The sequence below is a fragment of the Leishmania braziliensis genome, chromosome 5 (genome assembly GCF_000002845.2).
Source record: "Leishmania braziliensis MHOM/BR/75/M2904 complete genome, chromosome 5".
NCBI lineage: Eukaryota > Euglenozoa > Kinetoplastea > Trypanosomatida > Trypanosomatidae > Leishmania > Leishmania braziliensis.
In genome coordinates, this window is record NC_009298.2 from 368,275 (window position 1) to 388,336 (window position 20,062).

Below are 20,062 nucleotides of genomic sequence, written 5' to 3' on the forward strand. Positions count from 1 at the left end.
TCTTCCCCCCTTCTCCATCTCTTCTCGTTGTGCATGTGTGTGTGTGGGGGGGGGGGGGGTGCGTGGAAGAGAGGAAACACCCGCCATGTGATGCGGTTTCTGTGTTTTCTCTCTTGTTCTCTCTCTCTATTTGTTCTTGGTTTGATGCTTGTGGCGACCGTGCAGTTTCACAAATATAATCGACATCGACTCTGGCGCATGAGGACACACACACACACACAGCGCACACACACGAGGGAGGGAGGGAACCGCTATACATCATGGGAGTGGGGACAAGAGGGAACATAACAGAGAGCACGACGAGCATCGCCAAGGACACTGAGAAACAAAAGAGACAGACCGCCAGGTGATGCTGATGAGCTCATAGAGAAGCTCGAAAACACAGACACACCCACGAACGCGCCATCGCTGATGGAGACCGGCACGCGCCCACGTACTACATGCGAGCTCGCTGGTGTGCTTCTTAGTGGCTGGGGTGGTACAAGGCGGAGAGACGAGAGTCTTCGGCGAGTCGCCGAGCCAGTTGATTGTACTTTTCACTCGCATAATCGATGTGCTGCAACAGCCGGTCATCCAGCACCTTCATGCGCCACGTTGCCTCCTTGCAGTAGAGGGCAAAGGCTTCAGTGTCCCTGTCGCCCTCCAGCGCCGATGCATCGCAGTTCTTGCGGTACAGCTGCTGCCGCTTGTTGAACTCCTCCTTTTCCTTGTCCATGCGACTCTGCATAATGTGACCTCGCTGGATAAGCCGTTCCTTCAGTTCCTGCAGTGCCTCGTCTCTCACCTGCTTTGCCTGCACCACCGATAAGCGGACGCTGAGATAGTTGCCGTCGAAGTCAGCCGGCATCTCGAGCTTGGCGATATAGGGGGCAAGGTAGTCCTTGCGTGACTCCTCACGACGGGCGGCCTCGGCAAGCTTTCTTGCCCGCTCCGCCTCCGTTTCCTTTGGCCTGTTGCGCAGCGTGTCGTACACACTGATGACAGGCTGCACCTTGTAGTCCTGCTCGATGGTATTGAGAATGTCCATGCACTCATCCAACTTCGCCCGGTGCTCCATCAAGCATGTCGCTTCCCCAGCGCTCAGCCACTTGCGCTCATTGTACAGGTCGAGCTCGCTCGGCGGCCCCTCGCCGGGCAGCGAGACCACCCGCACTGGCGGCTCTACCGGCTTTCCCGCTGCGGAGGCGGCGATGTACTCCTCCACTGAGGACGACGGCTTTGCGAACATGTGATATGGACGGAGGATGCTGCCCGCGTCGTAATGAAAGAAGACCCACATCTCCCCCACCGAAGGGGTGTTGTTGCTGCCGCCGCTTTTGCCCTCCGACGCAGGACGCAGGAAAGTCGTCTTGGCCACGTCCTTGCTTGCCGACACACGCTCATCTCGCTGAAACTTCTGACTGACGCGCACCGGGTCCAGTCGTGGGTACTCGCGCAATGTTGAGCCGCTCTTAGAGCCGTGCACAATGAGGCTGTGCATGTTCTTCTCACGCATCGTGGACGGACGGCCGTAGCTGAAGCTGCGGTACCACAGCCGGTCGGTACGACCCTTGTAAAACTCCTTCACCTTACGTACCGTATTCGCGTCGTACAGCAGCTCCGTGCGGCAGTACAGGCCGTCGCTGCGCGCTCTCCAGTAAAATTTCATGGTACGCTGCTTACCAGGCTCGTAGATGAGCTCCCGCAGCCCTTCGACTGTCGTGTTGTGCATGCGGCCCTTCTCGTACCACTTTACCATCCTGCGAGGACCAGTAGGCGCCTTCGTCAGCGATAGTGACGAGTGGCTGGGTAAGATGGAGGACTCCTTGGAAGGCGACTGTGGGGTAGGTGAGGGAGAGGCAGTTGCGCGGCGGAGCTTGTCGGCGCGGTGGGCGTAGAAGACGTGTGTCTCGTGCAACTCTGCGTACTCTGCGTCTGGCACTACCACCTCCAAAGTTCGATAGTCGCTCTGCGAGTAGGGTGCGTAGCTGCGCACCACGGCGTTGACGTACATGATCTCCTTGTATCCGCCGGGGTAGCGACTCTCGTACTGCTGCCGGCTCAGGATCAGCTCGTTCGACCACAAATTGGGAATGTACATGCGCCGACACCTTGAGTCAGATGCCTCGGTCATATTCATTGTGGCGGTGGTCATGGTCGCGGCCAGGTCGTTTGTGAACGCACGTCGCGTTGCCGATAAGGTACCCGCGAGGCCCTCCACCTCGTCGCCGCTAGGATTCGCATACGAAAAAAGGCTTTCCCACTGGTTTCGGTCGGCTAAGTCGGGGGAGAGAGAGCTCACAGGAGCCTCAGGTCGCATATTCACGTAGTAGTCATGGTGGTTGAAGAGCGCCTCAACGGAGGTGTACCGATTGTCGGTGGCAGAGAAGGGTATCAGCTTCCCTGTGGACGGCTCCACAAAGACCGCCTTGGAGACACACCGCCTGCCGCCAGGAAGAACGAGCACCCAGGAGTGAATCGGCTTGACGGTGCCGCCGCGCACGTTTGGGGTGCCAGTGACCTTGGGATAGTTATCCGGATTCATCATGACACTGTCCATCCTGCTGACCGGTGTTGGGTCGGGATCTGTCGTCAGCCGCAGCGTCAGCTTCTCTGGAATCAAGGCCATATACGGGTTATTTTTGGGCATATCATCCTCCACTTCATCATCGGAGTTGACCTCCTTGGGCAGCTCACCGTCCCACATGGTGCTCTTCTGATCGGACAAGCAAACAGCCTTGGTCGCGGTGCCGACGACGATGTAAGCATTGAAGCCGGCTCCAATGAGAAGAGATATGAGCACAAGGGATATTTCAAAACAGTTTCCAACCTGCCAGTCCAGCGCCGTTGCGGGCGAGACAATTTGCTGCGGGAGTTGTTCCACTGTACTGTCGTACTCGTCGTCGTAAACGGATGGATCGTAGAGAGGCTCGTAGCGCACATAGTCGGCCACGAACTGGCAAGACCCCTCCAAGTCAAAAAGCTGGTCGTATGGTAGCAACGTTGGCCGCACAAACGAGCAGATCATCTTTGGACACTGGCACTCATTACTTGGCGAGAGAAACAGTGGCTTGCGGTCAGGAAAGTACTTGTGGAACAGGATGTCAAATTCCTTGGCGACTGCAAGCACATTGTCATCTGTTGTGGTGTTGGTGTAAAAGGAGGCGGGTATATCGGGAGACTGGAGGAGAGCCTGGAGCCGATCTGCCCTAGATGCGGTAACGGACGACGAGGCCATTCAGATTCCTTTCAGGCTGGGGAATACAGCGGACTTGCACATATCGCTTTGCACTAATAGCAAACGAAAAAAAAAAGTGAGGAGAGAGGTGAAAGTGTGAGAAGCTTCGCGTTCATTTGCTTAAAGTGATAGGTGAACATGGATGGTTGGTGATGATACACTTCTATCAGCCCGCTATAACAAAGCAGTTAGAGGACAGACAGCTAAGAGTACAGCAGCTATTGCCATAGGGATGCACTACCACCTACAATTTTCTTTCTCTCTGCTTGTGATTCCTCGCCTCGATACTGGGTAGCACACAACTGCAGAGTTTTTTCCCCTTTGTATGCAGAAGGCAGTCCATGAGGCGAATCGCGAGAAAAAAAAAGGAGAAAATCGCTATCATGAGAGTCTAGCTAGTCTGTGTTCCTAAAGAAAAAAAGAAACTGGGTACTAATGATTCTCGCGAGACATGCTCGGCGCAAGAGACGCGCAGACTGTGAGTTTGTACACAGAGAGCTTAAAGAGGGAAGACACGTTACTGCATGGCCTTTGGCCTAGCAATGAGGACTGTTTCGTAGTTTTTGCAACAATACATATCCCAGTAGAAAACTCCCCATGTAGCGGCAGTGATGCAGAGCAGCGCGCAGTACAACGGTGAGACGGTCAACAGATTGATATCGCCAGGAGTCACCAAGAGCCCCGAAAGGGTCCTCGGAGTGAAGGGCTCGTAGTTCATAAACGCCGCCTCGTTACGGGCACCAACCTCCGCACCCTTGGCGCTACTCTTGTACTCGAATGAGGAGCGTTGGTGATCAGCCATAGGTTTCATTTGGTAGTTTTTCGCAAACTCTTCTGCTTCTACACGCTTCACAGCGTCCGACACGCGCACCTGCTGAGAGTCGGCATGGAGGAAAAGGCTAGGGGCAAAGGCACCGCCGCGACGAGCAGAGAGCTTAAGGAAAGTGCACTGCATCTTCCAGTTTTTTTTTTCTGTGAAGAAAAGCGTAAGAAAGTAGACGGCTGTGTTTGGAAACTAGTAGAGTGAGAGAAGCAGTATGACGAAGAGAGGGGAGTATGATGATGGTAGCAAAGAGAAGAGTAATTGGGATGCCACAGTACTCTCTCCTTTATGATGATTAAAGCACTGGGAGGGATAAGCCATGCTACATAGATATGTATTCATGCTCAGCCCAATCATCGCCAAATGTAGCAGTGCTTTTCCAAGGAAAATAAACGAGAGGGCCACAGGTACGCCACAAGCGAATGTGTTGCATTAGTTGTACCTCACTGAGCAAGGAAAAAAAAAAGTGAAGGTGTTTCACGTTATTCGTCAATCTTTGAGCTAGAGAGGCACAGGGTGCACCTGAATGAACTACTGCGAAGGTTACAACACAGGGAAACACACCACCACGACACAAACAGACCAAAACACAAACACTAGTCGGAAAACCAGTTTCATCTAGCTACTTCCCAGTTATCGGCGAAGACTTCGTCGCCGAGGTGGCAACAGTGTTGAACACGGAGAGTGCTTGGGTTGCAAACATCGCAGGGTCGTTCACTGGGTGAGACATAACCACCGTATTAGATTCTTTTGCCAGTTCGCCAAACTTCTCAATGTAGCTTTCTGCAACGCGGAGAGATATAGCCTCGTTTCCGTGCTTCGCCTTTTCAATCGCTTCGGAGACGATAGCAATGTTGTCTGATACCGCGGCTGCCTTGACTCGAATGGCAGCAGCATTGCCTTCTGAATGCCGCTCCACTGTGTACTTTTCAGCGTCTGCAACGTACTGCTGCGCGATCTTCATACCATTAGCACGGTTGATCGTCGCAGTCGACTCACCTTCGCTCTCTAAAATGAGCTTGCGCTTCTTTCGCTCTGCCTCAGCCTGTAGATCCATCGAGCGGCGCACCAGCTCGCTCACCATAATATCTCGGATCTCGTAGCGCTTGCACTCAATACCCCACTCATTTGCTTCTCGACGGAGCACTTCCACAGTGCTTTGGTTAAGACTGGCGCGCTCCCTGAACAGGCTATCAAGCGACATCCGCCCAATCTCGCTGCGCATCGTTGTTTGAGCTAAGTTAATTAAGTTGAACACGGGGTTCTCAATATTGTAGCTGGCTTTGCACGAATCCACAATCTTGAGAAAAAGGACACCGTCAATCTCCACCATTACATTGTCAGATGTGATTGCTGATTGATTCGGGATTTCGATACCTTGCTCCTTCACGTTGTAATTGTAGCGAATCTTGTCTATAAAGGGCACCACCATCCACCATCCGGAGTCCAGTGTGCGGTGATAGCGACCAAGTCGCTCCACAACATATTCGTGTCCTTGTGGGACAATGTTGAAAAAGGTGTTTCGCGGAGGGCGCTCAATGAAAGAGCTGGGATCAAGCAGCATTTTCTGTGAGCGCTGCATCATCATGCGAGATGGTGCACTACCTCCGGGAGGGTGTTCTTGAGGAGTAGAGTTCATGGGGTACGGGCTACCTTGAGCCCCGTACTGCTGAAGAAGCACAAGTCGACGACGGATCATTTTTTTTTTCGTTGCCACTCGCCTTTAACTCTTGAGTTTTAAGATCAATAAAAACAGAGAATGGAAAAGAGGGGAATGGAGAAGAGGGTTTGCACATTAGCGTATGGAGTTGAGGCGGGGAAAGGAATGAAAGCAGCGGGTTAGAAAGCTTTTGTTCTCTGTCCAACACTCTTCCTGCCACTATAGCAAAACAGGTAGTAGAAAGTGCGAAATGCAACACTGTGTGTATTGCTTTTCGATCGTATAGAGAAAAGGGGTAGATATTTTGAACGACAAGATGGAATCTGAACTGGCTCCCGGTTCGACGCACATTTGGTTTGCATAATAATAACCAAAGATGAGGTTTCAAATGGGTCGAATTGAATAGAATACCGAGTCAAAGTGCAAGTGCGCGCGTGTTGCCTTTGCCATCTAGCGAAACTTCCATTGTTGGGGAGAACTAGCTCGCTGTTTACATGGCTTAGCGCCTCGCCTTGAAAATTGCGACAATTCCACATAAAGCACAACGTTCTTTTTCTTTCGTCCTCATGGCGGCTCTGCCATGCAAGAGCTAAACTCTATCCAGCCTGCCCCAGGTCCATCGCGTTGTGCGAAGCTGCAGCGGGCACGCGTTGCGGCAATGCGCCGACTCAGTCATCTTGGCGCAGTCCCCGCCCCAAACCCCACCCCATCTCTTAGGCCACCGCGCAGCCGCCCCCATTGTCCTGGTCGCCACCCGGTGCATTCCTAAGGGTGGCGCGGGTGCCCCACATCAGTGGCCACCCGGGGCTGGGTGAAGTGCGGCCGGGTCGCGCTGACACGACGTCGTCCAGGACCTGGCCGCCGGCATTGGCAACAGCACATTTCTATGCCGTGGGCGCTTGACCCTGTCACCGCCAGGGGCGATTCGACATTGGCAGGGATAGGCGCTGCTCAGCCTTCCCACAAAAAGTGGGGGTACTGGGCACTGATGCCGTGCCGTGGCGTCCCCTTTTGTCAGCGATGTGTTGTTGATTTTGCAGAAAGGTGATGTTAGGTTGAGGAGAGGGGGGGGGGGGGAGAAGGTGGGCGCAAAGCTGCCCAACGCTGCGTCTCAAGGTGCTGTCTTGACAGGTGTTGAACAAAATTGATAAATGCATTCGCAAGTCTTCGTTAATCGGAGATGAGGCGTTTTACTATTGGGAGCTTATTTCAACTTGAGGGGACTTGAGAAAGACAGTGGCAGTGCACACCGAGTCTGCAGGGTGCGCATGGCTGAGTGGAATCTGCGAGGGGAGCGGGCACTCCCATTTTCTCCAATACCTTTTAATCTACTGATTCTTTATCGGAATCGATTTCATCCTTTTTTCTCCAACCACTCTTCCTCTTCTGTTCTCTCTGCTGCTTTCCCTCTTGCAGTGGCTTGCTCCAACTCGCCATTCACAGTCAGTGCTACATTCGTGCTCTCGTTTTTCCTGGCCAAAAGTAAAGCCATGTTTCGGACGTCTCGCCTCGCCGTTCCACGGCTCGCAACGAAGACGAGCGCGCTGCTTTCACGACAAGGCAAAGGGGAGAAGGCTGCCGTGCCACCAAATCTCGCGGCTAGCACTGAAAACAGTGCGGATAATGTCGTAATGGAGAGGTCTACCACTTCGCAGCAGCCGCTTATTATCGACAACACAAGGGAAACTAGAACGCATATTCTTCCACAAAAGATCTTGAAGGAGCTTCTGAACTCTGTGTCTGCCGGACAGCAGAACTTTCTCTTTGGGTCTGACAGGGACGCTGCCGATCCCACCGCTGGCATACTTCGTGCGACTGGCAGCTTCTTTGAAGCTGTCAATACGGCTTATGAAGGGCGTATGCTTCAAGAGCAGCAGGTTGAAGTGGAAAATTTTGTTCTCAAGCGTCGTACGCATTACACCCAGCGTCTCAACGAGGAAACAGAGGAGTTTCGGCGCGAGCAAAAAGAAATTCATGACGAGATACAGCGCTTGGAGGCAGAGAAGTACAAGAGCGACCTTAACAACGATGTGATCCAGTTCACAAAAGCTAGGGAAACCGAATATGAAGTCCGCTTACACGCGGATGTGGAGAAGTATCACAACGCACTTCTGGCATACCGTGCGCGCGCGAAGAAAAATGATTCAGTAGGTGCTGATGGTGAGGCCACAGCGAAGCAGATAAGCATGAATGTGATTGAGATCATGCAGGAAATGGAGATCGATGACACTCTGCGTGACTTTGGCAATGCTGCTGGTATTGGGAACGACCTCTCCGATCAGGATATTCGTAGCTACGTAGTGCAGCGAACCTGCTTCTACGAAAAGGTTGTGCGAGATGAGGTGCATGACTTTACAAAGAGGCGCAAGAGCTTTTATGAGGATTTGCTAGAGGCCCGAGCGGTTCGTCACTCGGCGAAGATTCGAGCAGACACGGAAAGGTTTCACAGTCAGCGGCAAGGCTACTACGAGGAACGGTTAACTGCTGACGGCTCGTGGATGGCCAAGTGCTTTCAGGAGCACTACAATCGCTGCTTTCTGCAGTCGTATGCGCGCCGAGCCTGGATCGAACACCGTCGTTACCAGGCCACGTTGGAGGGCATTAAGCTTTTCACGGAAGAGAGCGAGAAGGTACCAGTAATATCGGACCCGGCAGATATAAGTATCTCCACTCTAAACGCTGAAATTCCACTCTCCACAATCCTTGACATGTATGAAAGCGAGAATATGGCAGAGATTACGCGAGATGTTTTCCTCAAAGCTGCACGCCGTGTTGCGGCTGACTATACCCCCTACAGTATCGACGAACACCATTCGCAGTAAGCACTACGCTGTCACGGACGGCGCACATTACACCTGAATGAGTGGTATCTTTTTCGTTTTCTTTTCCTTGCTTTGTGTGTCCCTGATGACGAGGGGACGCCACGGCACGGCATCAGTGCCCAGTACCCCCACTTTTTGTGGGAAGGCTGAGCAGCGCCTATCCCTGCCAATGTCGAATCGCCCCTGGCGGTGACAGGGTCAAGCGCCCACGGCATAGAAATGTGCTGTTGCCAATGCCGGCGGCCAGGTCCTGGACGACGTCGTGTCAGCGCGACCCGGCCGCACTTCACCCAGCCCCGGGTGGCCACTGATGTGGGGCACCCGCGCCACCCTTAGGAATGCACCGGGTGGCGACCAGGACAATGGGGGCGGCTGCGCGGTGGCCTAAGAGATGGGGTGGGGTTTGGGGCGGGGACTGCGCCAAGATGACTGAGTCGGCGCATTGCCGCAACGCGTGCCCGCTGCAGCTTCGCACAACGCGATGGACCTGGGGCAGGCTGGATAGAGTTTAGCTCTTGCATGGCAGAGCTGCCATGAGGAAGAAATGCCTCATCTCGTGACCTTGAGAGCCCCTTTTTTTGAACACTTACCATAGAGTTTTCCAGGATTAAAAAGATAGAAATGTACCGTCATCGGTTTTGCGGAGTTGTGCGTTATCGCCTCATTTGTGATGTCCCTTGAACTGCGCTCGTAGCGCCAGACTCGCCTGTATTGGAAATCATACTGGTTTTTCATTGAGGACTGTTCCATGAAGGTTTTCTCTTGTAATGACTTTTTTATCGTGTACTTCTTCCTTGACTACCCTCTGGGGGAACTGGCGATCTACAGACACACAGTATAAAATTTCGCTGTGGCGTTTTTGTTTATATATTTTTTATTTTCTGTTTTTAATTATTTCCAATCGTGTGTTGAGTAGTTTTTTTTTTCGTTGCTTTCTTTCTCGTAGAGTATCCTTAGCAGTATGTTTCGGCGAGCGTTTTTTTTCCTTTCTCTCCGACCTTCTGAAGGCTACCGGCAGCTTCTGTTAAGAGGCGACATCTCAAACGATGAGAATCAGGTTAGTGCCCTGCCTGTGTTCGATCGTCTTCACGATGATTTGGTGAAGTACGCAAAGGACAGTAAGAGCACCGCTGTTCCGAAGCGGCGAGTGGAGCTTCGACCTCCTAATCGTCTGGGAATTATCCCATCCTTTTTTCTTCGTCGTGAGCAAGAGAAAAAAGTGGAGCAGGCCATTAGCGATGACAACAAGGCGGTATACCATCCCCTGTCGCATGTGAAGGGGCTGTATGTATGGGGCGGGGTGGGATGCGGGAAAACTATGCTCATGGATTTGCTGTACGATAATGCGCCCCCCGAGATCCGCAAGCGGCGCCTTCACTTTCATCAGTTCATGCTGGATATGCAGAAGACCTCAAAGTTGATCCGCTACAAGTCCAAGGAGGAGATGCAAGACCCTACACGCCGGTCAAACATGGTGAGCTACAACGTCAGGGATGATCTTCGCCGAACCCCTGATGCCGAGATTAATCTGTTTGACGAGGTGGCGCAGCGAATGATCAGCGATGTTGATCTTCTTTGTTTCGACGAGGTGGCCGTCTCTGATGTGGCACACGCAATGATTCTCAAGCGTCTTTTCCATTCATTCTACAAGATCGGTCTTGTGGTCATCTTCACTTCAAACCGCCCCGTTGACGACTTGTACAAGGATGGTCTGAACCGTGGCGGGTTCATCCCTTTCATTGATTTAGTGAAGAAGCAGTGCATCATTCATCATATGAAGAGCAATATCGATCATCGGTTGCTTGGGCACCAGGCGGACACCTACCTCACCCCGATGAATGATGAGAACCACTCCAAGTTCGAAAAGCTATTTCTTGAGATGTGCAAGGCGATGCCTGCAACGGAGCGGAAGCTCGAGGTGTTTGGACGGGATGTAATTGTGCCGCGGGCGTGCGGGGGCGTTTGCTACTTCCACTTCTTGGAGCTGTGCGGCGGTGAAAAGTCTACGGCAGACTACGAGGTCATTGCCAGGGCGTTTCATACAATCTTCATCAATGGTGTTCCCCAGTTTCCGTACGAGAACAGCGATGTGAAGAACCGGTTTCTCCTGCTTATCGATACGCTGTACGAGCACAAGTGCAAGGTCATGATTCACGCCGCGGTTGAGCTGCTGCAGCTGCAAGCTCCGAGAGGAGAGGCCGCCGGCAGAATAGAAGGCGATGCTCCGCGATTCGATAGTCTTTCCGAGTTCGAGCGTGAAAGCGGTAATAAACTAATGGATGCTGATGATAGTGCGTTTCAAATGGACCGGTGCGTGTCGCGTTTGTTCGAAATGCGTACGAAGGAGTATCTTGAGATCCCGCATGAGCAGCAGGATGTGGATTTATCTACGCGATAATATGCAGCTCCGTTGATTCTTGCACCTCCCCCCCTTTTCCATGAATAGCAAGACTCTGAAATCGAAACAGCCACAATACGCTTACTGTGGGGAACATTCACAAACGAGCGAGGCACGCATACTCTACACACACATATGCATATATATATATATATGTATTCCTCATATTACATACTTACGGTGGCTATGAAAAGCTGAAATAAAAAGCAGGAGAAGAAATAGAAATGGAGCCAAGCCGAGAGCTCAATAGAAGGCTGACGTGAAAGCGAACCACCACTACCACAGCAAAGAGATGAAAAGAAGTACACGCGCTTTTTGCTTCTCCCTTTTCGTTGGTTCTTCTTCCCACCTGTTGTGCCTTATAAAGTGACCTTCCTTTACTCCGTATAGCCCCTTCCGTTGCCCGTGTCCAGCAGGGAGCGGGGCTTCGAGTGCGTATAGTTGTCTCGCATACAGATGCAAGGGTTCGCTGAGAAAAGAAAAAACGACGCATTTTTTTTTCTGGCGTGCACGCTGTTCCGTGCTCGACCTTCTCGGTCTACCCTACGGCGCCTGCTATTCCACCGCCGGGCTTCAAGACTCCCCCTGTTTGCTTGTCTGTGTTTTTCTCTGGAGAATTCTCAACGTAGCTTCTCACTCGTTGTACTTATTAGCATTGCGCAGCGAGCGCACTTCATCGTCACAGCGGTTTTTTTCCTTTGGAGTAGCCACACCAAACAATAACAGCAAAAGGAACCAGCGTCAGGGCTATGGAGGCTGCCAGGCTTGCAGTGATACCGCTGGCACTTTTTCTGTGCGGCTGCGCGTGCGCTAGCAACGCCGCTGCAGCCCGTGTAAACGATGATCTGCCGCCTGGAGTGATACGCGGTCCGTTGCTACACGAGCACAGCTTTCAAGAGCCGCTAGTGAACGACTGGTGGGAGGAGGGCGTCCCACATTACATGATTGGCGGGTCGGCGGTCGCCAACGAACGCTTTCTTCGCCTCACCACGAATGAGCTGGATGACCACGGGTTTGCCTTCAACACAGCACCACTGGATCACGACAATTGGGAGGCTCGCGTGCGCTTCTCCATTCGGCCACCACCGCCGGCGGCTGACATGAGCGGTAGTTCCGCCCACTACCAGGGCGGCGACGGCATGGCCTTTTGGTACCTGGACCAGCCCATAGGTGACGATCATCAGCACGTTGTCAAGTACTCTAAGTCCCTCTCTCCAGAGCTTCGGGACGAGATGCTGGACGCCGAGAATCCGTGGCGTGTGGCCGACTTCCTGCTCAACGGTGGCGACGATGACGACGACGAAGGGGTGGATGAAGATGATCTGACAGTGCAGGAGATGCAGGAGCGACAGCAGGCAAAGGAGCGCCGCACTGCGAAGAAGAAGAAGCGCGAGGAGCTGTTCAAGCGACTCTTCAAGCGGGGCACCTCTGTCGACGAGTCCGATAGGGAGCCGCGCATCATGGGCGTAAAGTTCTCGGACTTCAAAGGCTTTGGCCTCATTCTCGACTCCGTAGGAGATGAAAAGGAGCACCTGGATGAGCGCCAGCTGGAAGGCGACGCTGTGCAGCATCACCACCACACCTCCAGCATCTACCTATTACTGAACTTGCCGAACCACACAGTCAGCTCAGAGTCGACAGTGGTGAACAACTTTGACCCGACACGCGAAAATTTCCGCAAGTCGGTGGATGTGCTGCGGTGCACGTACGACTTCCGTCAGAAGGGCACGAAGCCGTATGACCCCAAGGCGCATTTGATGGACGAGGCCACCAAGGTCACCACTGCCGCCGAGGAACCGCTGGAGCTGATCGTGCGCTACTACCAAAAGAAGCTGACCGTCATCATCCGCCGCGAGGATGTTGCGAAGCGCGAGGTGTCATCGGTAGTGGACGAGACGGGCAAGGCGACACATGAGGTGGAGGTTGTGCGCACGTACACGGAGACCATGTGCGGTGAGGTGTACCCAATCCACTTGCCGCTGCGCTACCACTTCGGTTTGTCTGCCAGCACCGGCCACCGACCTGTCAAGGATCGCAGTCACCGCTCGCTTCGGAGCGTCTTCCACGAGGCAGACAAGGAAACCTTCACTCATGTCGACGTCCATGATGTGTTGAGGTTCGAGCTGCGTGAGCTGGGGCTGAACGCAAAGGCCATGGGGTATTCCAAGACGATCCCGCTAGAGCACTTCGACTTCGAGGCAGACAAGCGCGAGCGGCTGCACTTCTCTCGCCAGATCCCGGTGAGCCCGGACTCAGACGCCGCATAAGTGGATCGTGTGCGGTCGTTCGTGTGTTTTCATGTGTAGTTTTTTCTCTTGTGTAGGGCGTGCGTCTCTCTCTCTCTTGAAGGTGAGGAGAGGAGGGGGTGGGTGGGTGTGGAAGGTGACGAAGGAGCCGAACGCAGAGAGGGAGCAGGACGTGTACGTGCGCCTGCGTGTTCAGACGACCTCGAAGCAGTTCAGCACCTCTTGTGTGTGTTATATATATATTTTTTCCCGCTGTTGTCTGTGTGTGTATGTGTGTTCGTTTTCCCCACTTTTTCTTTTTTTTTTTGGGCGGCGGCTCAGCAGCGGTTGGGGGTTGGCCTGCATAAAAAGGGGAGAGAGGGGGTACGTGCCCGTAGGATATACCCACGCAGGCTATTTATGTACATGCCGCTTTAAACTTGTTTCCTCCCCCCGGTGAAGGATTGGCGGCAGGGTTCACGAGGTTACTCTTCTCCGGTGTCCCTCGCTTTCTCTGTGCTTCTTTCCCCATCGGGGTGGAGGTCTCCTTTTCTCCTTCGTCACTCCTCCTGCATCCACCCCTCTCAATTCATACCGTCCCACTTCGCACAGGAACTGCGCTGCACTGCAGCTCCTCCGTCTTTTTATTATTATTCTGTTTCGCGTTTTTTTTTTTGCCTTATTCTTTCAGCATCTCTGCGCCTCTCTCCAATTTCGATTTGGTCGCACACGAGCGGACACGCACGGTCGCACAGGGCCCTCTTTGACTAAGCTGTTGATATGTGCCTGTGTCGGCATGTTTGTGTGTGTGCGTATTTATGGTGGAGCGGAATGTTTGTGAGCTTGCCTGTGCGCTCCTCTCATGTCCTTCTCCCCTTCTCACTTCTCCTTTTCTTCGCGGTGTTCCTTGTTGCTGATGAGCGCCAAAAAAAGAAACTGAACAGAAATGTGAAAAGCAGGAAAGGGCAACTGCGCGTCTCTCCACGGTCGGCGGTGGTCAAGAGAGAGGGGCGGGGAGGGGGGGTGAGGGGAGGGGCAAGCAGCTGGAGGGAAAGGGGGGTGGGTGCGATATTTCCCTCACTTCCTCCTCTATCATGCCTCCCTTCAATGTGTTTGTGTGACTCTTGTCCTTCGGCTCACCTTCCTCTATCCACGTGTGCGGCCATTTCCACCCACTGCTCCCTTCTATTCTTTGACGGCCTCCCCTGCATGTGTTCTCTCTCTCTCGTTGTTGTTGTTGTTGCTCGACTTCAGGGGTCTCTTTGCCCACAGTCTCATTGGAGGGCAGCAGCAGGCACAACACGAGCACAACTCTTTCACAGCCTGCGCACCGCATTACACACACACACACACAAAGCCGAAAAACAATGTCTGACGATGGCAGCGAGGCGGGGGTGGAGCTACCGCAGATGTGGCAGCTGATTCACCCCACCTACAACCATGCGGACAGCGGAGAGGATGATACAGACGATGAGGAGGTGGACATGGCCAGCAACGACACAGCCCACGGAGGCCGCCCTGCCGACTACGTGAAGCTGAAAAAGTCCGCCCCACGACTTGGCCAGCTGATCCGCTTCCTCAACGACATGGAGGAGGAGGATCTGCAGGGGATGCTGCTGGAGAAGGATCCAGTGACGCAGCAGACGCTGCTGCAGTGGGCGACACTGAACAACCACTTCATGCTTGTCGAGTACATCGTGAAGCGCATGAAGCGCGCCGCCTTCTTCGATGCCGAGTCGATCGAGGTCGTGGTGTACGACCGGTGGGCGGAGATGTCTCTGGAGCTGCCCACGGCTGCTGAGGTGGCGGAGCGGCAGAAGCAGCGCGAGAACGAGAAAGCGAAGCGGCTGGCGGAGCGTGCGATGGCCAACGGCGGCGGCGACATCGACGAGGACGAGGAGAGCGAAGAGGAGGAGGCGGTGGAGCCGATGCCAGAGGAGCTTGTATACGACACGCTGGAAGACTACCACAGCGAGTGGGGGGATGGGGGTGTGGGGGTGGTAAAGCGGATTGGCGAGCTCGGCGTGTACGTGGGGCCGCGCCTGCCGGACGGAACAAAGCAGGGCCTCGGTCAGACGCTCTTCCCCTCCGGTGACTGCTACACGGGCGAGTACAAAGAGAACCAGCGCGACGGCCGCGGCGTCTACTGGTGGCCCAAGGGTGGCGCGCTTTACTGCGGCGAGTGGTTCCGCAACATGCGCCACGGCTACGGCCGAATGGTGTACCCGGACGGCTCCCGCTACATTGGGTGGTGGGTGCACGGCAAGCGCAGCGGCAAGGGTCGCTATGTCTACGCCGACGGCAGCAGCTACGATGGGGCTTGGGTGAAGGATGAAAAGCACGGGGGCGGCACGTACCACCTGCTGGACGGCTCCTCCTTTATTGGTGCCTTCCACCACAACGAGTTTGTATCGGGTGAATGGCGCCTCGCGTCCGGCACGGTGCGTTACATCGGCAACTTTGAAAAGGGTGCGCCGGTGGGCGCCGGCGTGTACGTGCACCGCTGCGGTCTCAAGGCGGGCACATTCCAGCAAGAGGGGGCCTACTCAACGGAGGATAAGGCGTGGGTGCCGAGCATGCTCAAAGTCACGACTCGCATGGTGCCACATATGGAGCTGGTGGTACCACCGCAGCCCAGCGGCTTGACGCGGGTGCCGATGGAGTTTGGCCCCGGCTGCACCGGCTGCACCATGGCGGACCTCATCAAGGTCGCCAACTACGCCCCGCTGCTGCGGTGGGTGGCCTCCCTGGCGTCCGCGGCCAAGGACGTGGTGATTGGCGGAGTGGAGCTAAAGGGGGTGGAGCTGAGGGGTGTGGAGGTGCAGTCGATGCGCTACGACGACGCCAACCCCGATGTCATCACGGAAGTGACCATTCTCCCCATCCTCGTGGACGGGGTCGGCAAGCGCGTGCATTTGCCGTCGGAGTCGGTTACACTAAAGCCGTCCGTCACGCGTCTGATGATTCTGCTGGAGGCGCCAGGCGCGCAACCGGTAGTGGTTTTGGAGAAGTCCCTACAGAGCAGCAGCCCGGACGAACGTCACCAGCAAAGCCGCCTTCCCGCAGTGCGCATCAGCGAGGACTCGTCCGTGAGCGGTGACGTGGTTGACGCCGTCGGGCCCACTCTCCGCCTGCAGCTTACCTCTACGAAGTTCATGGCTCTTTTGCTGCCCTCAATGCGATGCAACCCCATGCACGGCAACGCTGAGGAGTCCGTGTGGATGTATGCCCAGGAGGTGCATCGCGAGACGATGGCGCAGTTACAGTACAAACTGCAGCAACTCTCAGCGGAGTCGCGAGAGCCGATGACGACGACGTACATGGCGGTACCACTGTCCGACGTGACTGCCATCTCGACCGACGCCATGACGGCGATGGCGGCCGCCAATGTACAGCAGCGCCGCGCCGCACAACTGCTGCCCAGCGCCACCGTTGCCCCGCAGCGCGCACCGACGCCGCCCCCGCCAACGTTGGAGCCGCGGCCGGAGCTACAGCCCCTGTACGACGCCAAGACACGCCGCGACGAAGCAGAGGTGGAGGAGTAAGGTTCTCTAAGGAAGGAAAAGCAATGGCAATTGTAAAGCACAGGCAAACATGCAGGCTCCTCTCCCTCCCTGTGCTCATAGAGGCACTACGGGTGTCCTCCGTCTCCTTGCACCCCCACATTCTTTTCCCTCTCCTGCTGCTGCTGCATGTGTGTGTGTGTGTGTGTGTGTGAGCGTTATGTACATAGCAGCAAACATTCGCTGCCCTCGTTCCACCTGTCCATGCCCCCCTTTCCCCACCCTCATCCTGTGCCATGGCCCTCCTTAGAAGGACACCGCCTTCCCTCTTCGTTTTCTCGTCCATTCGTTCCCCCCAAAATGTATGGTTTCATGCGGTGGGCTGTCGTCGCCTCGTTTACTCAGAAGACACAGTGACAGACAGGCACACACACACACACACACACACACACACACACACACACGACCACGTAGCGACACACGTGCGCCTGTTCGTCTTTCCTCTTTCTTCTGCTGTGTTGATTGCCGCTGTGGCTTGTCCTATACGTGTGTGTGTGTGCCCCCTCCCTCCTCCTCTCCTCTCTTTTTTTGTTTTTCGTTGAGGGTTTACCTGAATCCGCCCTCTTCTTCAACCTCTTTGGTGGGCGCTGTTGCTGATGCAGTAGATGGCCTTGACGGATGCGCTGAATGTGATGATGATGTTCGATGATGACTGATTATGTACAGCCGCAGGAGCAGAAGCACGCCTGTGTATGTGTGTGTATAGCCAAGCACAACGACGAGAGAAACAAAAACAAAACAAACAAAACATACGCGGGAAAGGATGCACCGACATCTCATACAGCCTGAGTGCGGTGTGTGTGTGTGTGTGTATTCCTTCGCTTCCTTCACTGTCTTGGTCCGTCCCCCGCTCCCTCTCTCACTCTCCCCTCTGCGGCCGCCTTTTCTCCTTTTCTGTTTTCGCTTTCGTGGCAGCGTTGCCCATTGTGGAAGGGGCGAAGGGAAGGGAGGGACTCTCCTGCAGACACCGGCGATGTCTCTGCCAACTCCAGTTGCATGCCCACCATACACAGGCGAGGCAGTTACAGGAGCAAGTCGATTTCCCCTTCTCGTCCACCATTCCATCTCCCCCGCTTGTCTCTTCATTGTATCTATTCTGATCCCCCCGCTGTTTGCTGCCCCTCCACCCCCCTCCCACACACACGCACACACACCCACACACACGCACACACACGCACACACACCCACACACACCCACACACACCCACACACACCCACACACACGCACACACACACGCACACACACCCACACACACCCACACACACCCACACACACCCACACACACCCACACACACCCACACACACCCACACACAAGAGCCCCTCGTTAACGTTCCCAACGAGAGGGCTCACCCCGCGACAAAGAAGCGGAAAACAAAAAGCACACCCGTGCGTGTCGCTTAGTAGTGGTAAATCGATCTCGAGCGAGGATCAGACAGGGCGGCACAGGGGCGATTACGTTTGCATGGAGGGGGGGGGGCCCTCTTCCCCTTTACCCCATCGTCTATTCACACCCCTGCGCAACACAATGTGGGCTGAGGTGGTACAGCCCCGCCCCGCCAAAACACCACCGACTTGAGAAGAGTTTGGAAAAAACGGCCGCCAGCCCGACTCCCGCCTTCTTCCCCCTCTTTCGCCGGGTATGCCGAACAAGACGCGACGGCGCACGGTCGGCGTTCATGGAGTTGCCCCCTCTCCCTTCTCTTCTTCCTCCGCCACGCGGTGGGAAGGCGAGAAGACCAGTTTTTCCTCTCTCTCTGCCCCCTTTCGCTCGAAGACACGGCACACTTGTGCGTCGACGTTGCGCTCGTGACGGCCGCACATGCGGCCATGACTTTCTCCTCCTCCTCCTCTCCCTCCCCCCTCGGTGTCTGGGCCTGCACGACACTTGCCCATTGTTTCGTCGACGCTCCGTGCAGGTGCTGTTCTCGTTTGCCGTGTGGATTTTCCGCTTCCTCTGAATTTTGTTCCAGTCGACGTGTCGCCAGGCGGCCATCCCGGCTCCCGGCTTGTGAGGAGGCAAGCCTACCGACAGGCCACTTTGCCCGGAGGTTGTGAAGCGGGGTGGCGCTGTCTACACAAACTGCGCAACAAGGGGCCCCCGCCACTAAGCGTGGGCACACTCGCAGGAGGTGCAAGAAGGTGTCACGGCATGTCTTGCGAGCAGCGTAATCTCTGCGTGTGTTCTCTTCCACAAAAGAGATGTTGGAGTTCAGCTCGGCCAGGGTCCCGTCGGTGCTACTCCCGTCGCTGGTAGTGGGACGATGTCTGGTCCCGGCCAAAGGCTCGCTTAAAAGGTAAGCGAGACCCGCGGCGGTGGCGAAGGCGCGGCGGCATTTGTCCTCCCCACATAGTGGCGGGGCGCTGAGGAAGCGCATTCCACTAGCCGGAGCTGCCAGCAACCCACATCACCTTCTTCCCCCCCCCTCCCTCCACCTCTGTCTTTCTCTCTCTCTCCCTCCCTCGCCAGTGGCGCGAAGTTCTGCGGAAGCGGTGTCTTTTGTATCCGTGCGGTGTTACGCCCTGCGCTTCTCCCTCTTGTGTTTGGCTTATCATCTTCTCAGTTTATCGTGTTCACTCCGCGTGACTCGCACGATTTTAATGGGCCATGTACATTAGCCGTGCGTCTGTGGGTGTACGTGTGTGTAGCCGTCTGCGTGACTGCACGTACTCCGCTCTCTCTCTCTCTCTCTTTTCCTTCTCCTCTTGTGAGGTTTGCAAGAGGCGATATGTCTGCCTCCCACCCACCCACCCACCCACACACACACACACACACACACACACACAATCACACACACATATATATACACTGCACGGTGGACTGAACCGTGTATGACCATGATTGGCTGCGGTGTGTGCGTGTGTGTATGATGGCTTCTCCTTATGTCGTCGTTGTCACGGGTCGTTGCCTCTCTCTCTCTCTGTGTTGCTCGCTTTTCTCCGCGCTGTTGACGAGTGTGGCCAATCGACATGGTCGTTCTTGTCCCAGTGGATGTGGGGGAGGGGAGGAGAGGGGTGGAGAGGAGGAGGGGAGGGGGGTGCTCGTAAAAGCGCAAACAGCGGGGAAAAGGGGGGGAATAGGTGATGGCGGCGTGGTGGTGTGGGTAACGCATCGCTGGCAAACGTGTATGTCATTTAGATCACTCCACGATGCACGTCTTTGCCTCTCGCGCTGCCCACGCACGTATCGAACACCCTTAATCGTTACTCCCCACCCCTCTCCTCTCTTCTCTCTTCGCTGCTCCTCATCAGGTGTCGAACGCTGTTCTTTCCTCCTCTGTGGGTTCCCCCCCCTTCACGGTGAAGTCTTTGCAAAAATCGTTGTGAGTAAAACCTCATGGCATTTAATGCATTC

At 54.9% G+C, this 20,062-nt stretch overlaps 7 protein-coding genes across 7 annotated transcripts; 4 read left to right on the plus strand and 3 right to left on the minus strand.

The window, feature by feature from the left end:
* Positions 1–463: 463 nt before the first annotated feature.
* Positions 464–3,007, minus strand: LBRM_05_1020 (conserved hypothetical protein; the record flags this gene model as incomplete). The annotated part of the gene is made up of 1 exon (XM_001561866.2): positions 464–3,007. The coding sequence occupies one exon, from the start codon at positions 3,005–3,007 to the stop codon at positions 464–466; it is 2,544 nt and encodes an 847-aa protein (XP_001561916.1).
* Positions 3,008–3,734: 727 nt separating this feature from the next.
* On the minus strand, positions 3,735–4,172 carry LBRM_05_1030 (conserved hypothetical protein; the record flags this gene model as incomplete). The annotated part of the gene is made up of 1 exon (XM_001561867.1): positions 3,735–4,172. The coding sequence occupies one exon, from the start codon at positions 4,170–4,172 to the stop codon at positions 3,735–3,737; it is 438 nt and encodes a 145-aa protein (XP_001561917.1).
* Positions 4,173–4,662: 490 nt separating this feature from the next.
* Positions 4,663–5,739, minus strand: LBRM_05_1040 (stomatin-like protein; the record flags this gene model as incomplete). Its single annotated transcript, XM_001561868.2, has 1 exon — positions 4,663–5,739. One exon carries the CDS (start codon positions 5,737–5,739, stop codon positions 4,663–4,665), a length of 1,077 nt encoding a protein of 358 aa, XP_001561918.2.
* Positions 5,740–6,968: 1,229 nt separating this feature from the next.
* LBRM_05_1050 (hypothetical protein, unknown function) lies at positions 6,969–8,522 on the plus strand (the record flags this gene model as incomplete). The annotated part of the gene is made up of 1 exon (XM_001561869.1): positions 6,969–8,522. The coding sequence occupies one exon, from the start codon at positions 6,969–6,971 to the stop codon at positions 8,520–8,522; it is 1,554 nt and encodes a 517-aa protein (XP_001561919.1).
* Positions 8,523–9,483: 961 nt separating this feature from the next.
* LBRM_05_1060 (putative ATPase) lies at positions 9,484–10,920 on the plus strand (the record flags this gene model as incomplete). Its single annotated transcript, XM_001561870.1, has 1 exon — positions 9,484–10,920. One exon carries the CDS (start codon positions 9,484–9,486, stop codon positions 10,918–10,920), a length of 1,437 nt encoding a protein of 478 aa, XP_001561920.1.
* Positions 10,921–11,669: 749 nt separating this feature from the next.
* Positions 11,670–13,187, plus strand: LBRM_05_1070 (conserved hypothetical protein; the record flags this gene model as incomplete). Its single annotated transcript, XM_001561871.1, has 1 exon — positions 11,670–13,187. The coding sequence occupies one exon, from the start codon at positions 11,670–11,672 to the stop codon at positions 13,185–13,187; it is 1,518 nt and encodes a 505-aa protein (XP_001561921.1).
* A 1,325-nt stretch (positions 13,188–14,512) lies between these two features.
* Positions 14,513–16,690, plus strand: LBRM_05_1080 (conserved hypothetical protein; the record flags this gene model as incomplete). Its single annotated transcript, XM_001561872.2, has 1 exon — positions 14,513–16,690. One exon carries the CDS (start codon positions 14,513–14,515, stop codon positions 16,688–16,690), a length of 2,178 nt encoding a protein of 725 aa, XP_001561922.2.
* Positions 16,691–20,062: the final 3,372 nt, after the last annotated feature.